Raw genomic sequence first — 7,901 nt, 5'->3', positions numbered from 1 at the left:
TGCTCTCTCACGGTAGTATTAATTACTGGATGTTCCAGGATTCCTTGTAACTTGAAATCTGAGAGAAACACAAGGCTTGGCATGTCCTTTATATGGAGAATGCGAGGAAGGAGGATCCTAGCCAGCAAGGAATACACGTGTCACAACATGCATAACTTGATCAATCTGTAAACAATTGTGATATGATTTTAAATGAGGACAACTATTTATTCAGATGTTAATTAAATTTTTGAAATCCACTTGCGTGCAGGCTGCCACATTAACAAGGTAACGAGTTTCAGTGCTTATCACTTTGATGAGTATCCTAAATTCATCAGATCTGGATCGTCTATATCTGATTTGAACAGTTCAAATTTAAAATTTTTAATTAATTATTTTAAATAGAAAATTTTTTTTTGAAAAAAAGATAGTTAAGAAATTATCTTTATTTTAGATTTCATCCATAATAAAATAATTATCTTGAATAAATAAAAAAAAAATCAAATCTTGACCATCCAAATGAAATATAGACGATCTAAATCTGATGAGTTTAAAGTACTCATCGCTATGAGTATTGAAACTCATTCCCATTAACAAGTATGTGTCTACGTGGAACTAGCAGGAGGGATAAAATTAAATTGCCCCATTTTGCTTGTTCTGAAATATGGCCTAGATGTTAAAACTATTTTGAATGCGAAGATGCCAAAAAGTAAATAATCATTTGAAAACAAATTAAAGTTTCAATATAAAAGTTTTAGGAAATCTATATTTGCTAATAAGTCCTTTGAATTTAATTTATTTAATGAGGACCATATTGAAAACTATTAATTAAAACCCTTTGACAAACTTAAATGATAGCCAGCTTTTTAACTTATATTAATTTATTAATATGTAAGAGATAGCTAATTAAACACAACTAGTATCCATAATGGAGTAATTGAGTGGTATTAAAAAATTTTATGCATACATTACAAGATGCTCCTCATATTCTTTCTTTCTCTAATTAATTTTCTTCCTTCTTTTTTTTTTAACCAATGCTCCTCATTTTCCGTATGAGTTAATTATGCTGACACTCGACGAAGAAATTTCTGTGAAAGGAAATCTCTCAAAGAGTGGTTCGAGTTTGGATTGGACCCAACAGGTTTTAAAACTTTTTCTTTTATTATATTTTATTCTGTGTAAGAATGGTTGAGTGATAAAAGAAATCGTTTTACGTAATTATTATTTTTATTACTTCACTATAAACTAAAAAAATTAAATTTATTATAAAAATATCGCCTTCATTCACAAATTTAATTTTCTGTTAATAGCATAATATTCCTAAATGAAAAAAATTGTTGAAAAGTTCCTCATTGCAAAATTTATTGTATAAATTAAAGGTAAATTTATTTAAGAATTCGGATGTAACATATCTTCAACTAATGATACAACTCTTCTTTAATTGTGTGTAATTTTTTTTTGGTTATGATTCAATATAGCTAAAGATAAGTCACACATAGTTAATAAAGAAGAATTACACCTGCTTAATTAAGGACCTTATTCGTTAATATTTTTGTATAATAAATATTGTGACAGGAGATTTTCTTCTAAGTGAGAACTATTGTATTATCTTTAATATTTAATATAAGAGTTAAATAATTAATTTATAAATACTAAAAATTGGTTAAATTAGTTATTTATAACAAGTTAGCTTTTAAAGAATATCTTTTTTAATCATGTACAATGTAACTGTCATTTAATGATAACTCTTTTGTTATATGTAATCAATAAGAATATATTGGAGAAAAAATTATAAACATAAAAAACAAAATAAACTGAGTTTATATTTATTATCAAAATCAACTCTTTGATTAACCGTCAGGCAGGCCACGTTTCTCTCCTTTAGTTATGCGCAGTCATCACATTCATCAATAACATGGGAGGACATGGTGCTTTTGCTAAACAATTTTTCTTGAGCAAATTTTTTAGGTTTTTTCCCACTCTTTTATTACTTCTCCTTTTCATTTTCACTTTTGTTATGTAAACTTTTAATTGTTACTAAATTAATACATTTTATCTTTTTATCCGGGGGGGGGGGGAAGAAAACTCAGTCTAATTTAAAAGTTTGGTGTGTCCCATTCGGAAAACAAAAAAAGAAGTTTGGTGTGCATTCAGGTGTGCTATCACGCGACCTCAAATTTTGTTTAAGGGTGCCCTATTAGTCAATCTAGTGGATACTGAAAAAGGCAGTTTTAAACAGAAGAGAGAATCAGCTTTCACAGGCCTTCAAATGATGTCTCAAATCTTTTACGTACTCTTTCCTGAATGCTTCACGTGCCATCTTATTTAATCCCTTTAATCTTCACCAGTCTTATATTAATTTATTAACATGTAAGAGATAGTTAATTAAAAACAACTTTCAGGCAAAAAAAAAAAAAAAAACAGAACTCGTGTCAATAATGGAGTAATTGAGCAGGATTAAAAAAGTTTATGCATATATTACAAGATGCTCCTCATATTCTTTCTTTCTTTAATTAATTCCCTTCATTCCTTCATTTTTTTTCAATTGACGCTCCTCATTTTCCTTAATTATGAGTTAAGCTGACACTCGACGAAGAAATTTCTGTAAAAGGAAATCTCTCGAAGAGTGGTTGGAGTTTGGACCCAACAGGTTTTAAAACTTTTTCTTTTATTATATTTTATTCTACGTAAGGTTGGGTGATAAAAGAAATAATTTTAAGTAATTATTATTTTTATTACTTCACTATAAACTAAAAAAACTAAATTTATTATAAAAATATCGCCTTCACTCGAAAATTTAATTTTCTGTTAATAGCATAATATTCCTAAATGAAAAAAAATCGTTGGAAAAGTTCCTCATTGCAAAATTTATTGTATAAATTGAAGGTAAATTTATTTAAAAACTCGGATGCAATATATGTTCAACTAATGGATACAAATCTTCTTTAATTATATGCAATTTATTTTTTTTCAGTTGTGATTCCATCTAGCTAAAGATAAGTCACACATAATTAGTTGATAAAGAAGAATTACACCTGCTTAATTAAGGACCGAATTCTTTAATTTTTTGTATGATAAATATTGTGACAGGAGATTTTCTTCTAAATGACAACTAATATTATCTCTGATGTTCAATATAAGAGTTAAATAATTAATTTATAAATACTAAAAAATTAATTAAATTAGTTATTTATAATAAATATGAATTAGTTTTTGAAAAATACCATTTTCAATTATGTGCAATGTAACTGTCATTTAATGATAACTCCCTTGTTATATGCGATCAATAGAGATACTTTAAAAAAATTAAAAATATGAGAAACAAAATAAATTAAGTTTTTATATATTTTATCAAAATCAACCCTTTGTTTAACTCAAAGTTAGGCCAAGTTTCTCTCCTTTTTTTTTTTTGGCGTAAGCAGCCGGTATCATAAGTCAGGCCATTTTTCAAGCATAGCATTAGGCTCAGACTAATTCGGATCGAAATATGACATGAACTATTAAGGTTAGCGTCCCTGGACTTTAAAATGCTTCAAACTCAAGATTTATAGTTAAGTTAGAACAATCCAGTTAGTTAATCTAATAGTTACGGTTTGAGTTTCTCTCCTTTAGTTATGCACGGTTATCACATGCATCAATAGCATCGGAAGAAATTATTCTTTTGTTAAACAATTTTTCTTGAGCAGACTTTTTAGTTTTTTCCCATTCTTTTATCACTTCTCTCTTTCATTTTCACTTTTGTTATGTAAACTTTTAATTTTGATTAAATTAATACATTTTATCTTTTTATCAAAAAAATAGGAAAGAAAACTCAGAGTTAGTGTAATTTAAAAGTTTGGTGTGAATTCAGGTGCCATCAAGTGACCTCAGATTTCGTTCAAGAGTGCATTATTGCTCAATCCGGTGAATACTGAAAAAGGCTGTTTTAAACAGAAGAGAGAATCAGCTTTCACAGGCCTTTAAATGATGTCTCAAGTCTTTTACGTACTATTTCCTGAATGTTTCACGTGCCATCTTATTTAATCCCTCCAGTCTTCACCGTACTTTGTCATTATCCCATATTATATGCATATTATATTATTATCAATATTAAATCAATTGCTCTGTAGATTTTTAAGATCAACGTGTCATCAATATTATTCTACTCGTGTAACATTATAAAATGAGCGTCTTCTGTCGCAGAGAATCTTCAGCTTTACACATTATAACAACGTGCTTGTTAGGTACTAATGATTTTTTTTAAATATATTTAAAAGATTGTTAGTTTAATGTTATTTATAATCTGGAGTTGTTAATATGATCTCATTAATTAGGTGTGCGTTTATCTGATTTGTTGTTAAATGATGGGTTTGGATATATATGACCTTAAATTATTGATTGCATTAACATGTAATTATACAAAGATGACGGTTTTATGATCTGTCATGTCTTTCAAGCACAGGTATACTGTGTCCAATGTCACCGAGGAAAAAATGACATGCTCTGTCCAATTATTGATACATAAATGCATGTGTGTGTGTATATATACACATGTGCACATACTATATATACATTATACTCCTCCGGTCCTTAATATAAGACCCATTTAACTAATTTGATTAGATTAAGAAAGTTAGGTAAGTTAGTTAATTATAAGAAAAGTGACACATTTTTCCTAAAATACCATAGTCATCTTTCTTAATATCCCTCCTCTCTCTTATACTTAATTATGGTTGAAAGAGTATCCATAGGGGTAATTTAGAGAAAATTGATAAATATGATGAATGGGTCTTATATTTAGGACCAAAACTAACTTAAGAATTGGGTCCTATATTAAGGACCGGAGGAGTACAATGCTTTCTTTTTGGATATACTCAAATTGAAATCTCCTCTGCCGTGGAGAATCTTCGTACCATTATTTGGATAGGCTTACAAGCTGGCGTGAGAGCGGCCACAGTGCTTTTCTTAAAATAGTGTTTGGTGAGCTCCATTATTTTTTCCGTCCGGTGAGCATCAATAAATTGATTCGTCTCCGGTGAGGACTAATTAGAAATTTATATTAGTTCCATATATAAGATTTGTTTTATATGTTTATCAATTTTTAAATTAATTTTATTGATATTTTTCTAACAATAATCAAGAAGAAGAGGGAAGAAAAAATTAAAAAAATATTTAGGATCTTTTTAAAAAAATATCATATTAAATAATTTAACTAAAATCTTTAATTTATTTAAATTAGTTGCTCCTGTGGTCTTACTTATTAGTCACTTCTAATATGTTTCACATGCCCCAAAGAAAATCTTAAACTTTATTAACTCTCATTTAAAATTTAACAACTTTCTAACTTTATTTTTATTTAATATATATTATACCTTATTTAAATAAATGAACAGTAAAATTATATATTCATATAAAAAATTTCTCTCAATATCTCATAAATAAGATTAAAAAATACCTTCCTTATGCCCCAGAACCAAGGAATAATTGGGAGAACCGGACTTGGTCAAAAAGTAAAAAAATTGGGAGGACGACGATCATTTTAAAATAATGTACTGCATTAATTAATTATTTTGTCTGGGCAAACAGGGGAAAGTAGGAATCCAAAGGACCCTGAACAGATCAGGCCGGTCGACAGAAATTTGCTGGACAATGTACTATCATGTTCATGTGGTATTGTTAATCTTATAACAGTTTGATAAAATTTCTTTCAAATTTGTCGGTAACTATGGGTTTGGACGAGTGAATTACAAGGACTAATAGACTAACTAGTTATATAAACCGGTGAAAGGGCGTTGAAAGTTTACGACAAAAAATTATTCCATTCATAACTCAAATGTGCAATAAGGAAGTAAGAGTATTTATAACATGATTTTAAAAGGTATTTGGATAGAAACCAAACCATAATTTTAAAAGTGATTTTATGATATGCGAATGGAAGAATTTATCTCGATTTGTGAAAAAATATTTTAAAAAAACACTTATGAGAAAATTTGATTGTATGGAAAACAAAAACGAAGGGTAGAAATTTTGGATTTTTGATGAGCCAATTTGGAAGAAAATTCACGATAGCTCATTTTAATTTGCGCGTGGTTGAGATAACTATCATGCATGTTTATTTTAACTTAACATTTTAAAATGGAATTTTACTAGAATACTTACGGATGAGTCTTCGTGCATGTTTGGCATGCACAACGAAGAAGACGAAAATGATGAATTAAAGAAAAGAAAAATTAAATACTAAATACTAAATACTAAATTCCCAAATTATCCAGAGAATTTATGTTGATTTTAAATGTAAGACCTATTTTATATAATTATTAACTAACAGGCCCATAGTATTTCTTTCGTTTGAGTGGCGTTTTCTTAACAGGAAAAATGGTTGTGTTTAGGAGTTTGAGGGAAGAAAATGGAATCAGAATATAAATCTCAAAAATCTGCCAATTAATAGCTTTAGATTGATCATTCCATTCCTTGTCATCTTATTTCTTATAATAAGATCCATCCGACGCAAACCCACTGAGGTGCGTCTCACCTGAACAAATTAGTTTGTAAGGATCGCACGTCATGAATAAAAATACGACCGCAGTTGATTAACCTCAATCTTAATTAATTAACATCTTCATATGAAACAGAAAACTTCATCTTCTCTCCATGTCCCGCGCATTTGTCTTACTTTTAATTTGTTCTTTACTTGTTTCTTTCTTTTAGTGACACACGAATGGTGAAATCCGAAGAAAAAGGAAAACTAAAGTGTTTAGCTTATACCCAAATAATCTTTCCTAAGCACCAGTCCTAGGTAAACACCAGAAAGGAGGATGCTTAGAAATGACTTGAAGGTGTTTTGAAAGTTGAAGTCCCTTAAATACTGGGTCTTCGGATATTACTCTCCATTCGAAGTAATGGAAGAATATCAAGTCCTTAACAGTAACCTGCAGCTTGCGGGAAGCAAGCAAGGCACAAGATAGCTTATTTTATTAGTAGGGAAGGTTCACATTCGCATACATAGATAGGAGCCAAGCCTACTAATAAAAGTAGGAATTGGCTCACATAACATTATTTGTATATTACAGAACTAAGCAGAAGAGGATGAGCAAGGAGGATAGCAGAAGGTGGTGATGTCAAGGCAGCGACACTGTGGAGGATAACTGAGAGCGCAGACGCAGGACTTGCAGGCAGAGTGGCAGGTTTCTCCGATGTCGTTGCATTGGCACTGAGGTGGGTTCGACTTTGTGCAGCGACAGTTGTTGCAGCAGGCCGTGGTGGTGGACTTGATCAAGTAATTGGGTTCGCCGTTGTCCTTAAACATCTCAGCCAGGAAGGTGTTGGCATCGAAGCGAGCCTCCACAGGTGCAGTAGTGAAGGCCATCAGAAACAGAACCACACCCACCTTCATCATCATCGCCTTCTTGCCCAAACCCATATCTTCTCTTCCTCTCTTTCTCTTTGTGCGTCTTGAGTTTTGATGTGTGAAGATATGAGCAGACGGGAAGGCCTATTTATAAGTCAATTTAAGGGATATTATAATTCTGCGTGATTCACAACTGTATATGTAAATTACTACAATATTGAAGGCGAAAAACAGGATAATCATTCCTAATATCATGCGATTCCTAAATTATGAATAATACTCTGTTATTTAAAAGTTTCGCGTGCATTCTAGTGCTATCACGCGATCACCTCAAATTTTGTTTAAGACTGCCTTATTGCTCAGTCCGATGAATGCAGAAAAGGTTGTTTTGAACAGAACAGAACATCAGCTTTCCCATGGTGTAAATGATTTCTCGAAGAGTGATTTTACGAAGTTTAAGATAAGCATATTAGAAGAATTTTATTTTAATTTGTGTAAAAAAATTTTTTTTTAAGGTGTTTTTACTCTATGCCATCTGGAGTATTGTTTCATAAATGTTCTGTTTGTTATCTTTTATATTTATTTTATTTAAAAA

General features: G+C 30.3%; 1 protein-coding gene across 1 annotated transcript; it reads right to left on the bottom strand.

Annotated features, from left to right (window-relative positions):
* Positions 1-7,030: 7,030 nt before the first annotated feature.
* On the bottom strand, positions 7,031-7,378 carry LOC114750094 (Bowman-Birk type proteinase inhibitor-like). The gene has a single exon (XM_028938636.1). The coding sequence runs from the start codon at positions 7,376-7,378 to the stop codon at positions 7,031-7,033; it is 348 nt and encodes a 115-aa protein (XP_028794469.1).
* Between the last annotated feature and the right edge of the window lie 523 nt (positions 7,379-7,901).

The sequence above is a fragment of the Neltuma alba genome, unplaced genomic scaffold, assembly GCF_004799145.2.
Source record: "Neltuma alba isolate B1F8T4 unplaced genomic scaffold, ASM479914v2 tig00006323_pilon, whole genome shotgun sequence".
Classification (NCBI taxonomy): domain Eukaryota; kingdom Viridiplantae; phylum Streptophyta; class Magnoliopsida; order Fabales; family Fabaceae; genus Neltuma; species Neltuma alba.
The sequence above is the reverse complement of the archived record's forward strand: the minus strand, read 5'-3'. Positions and strand labels throughout refer to the sequence as shown.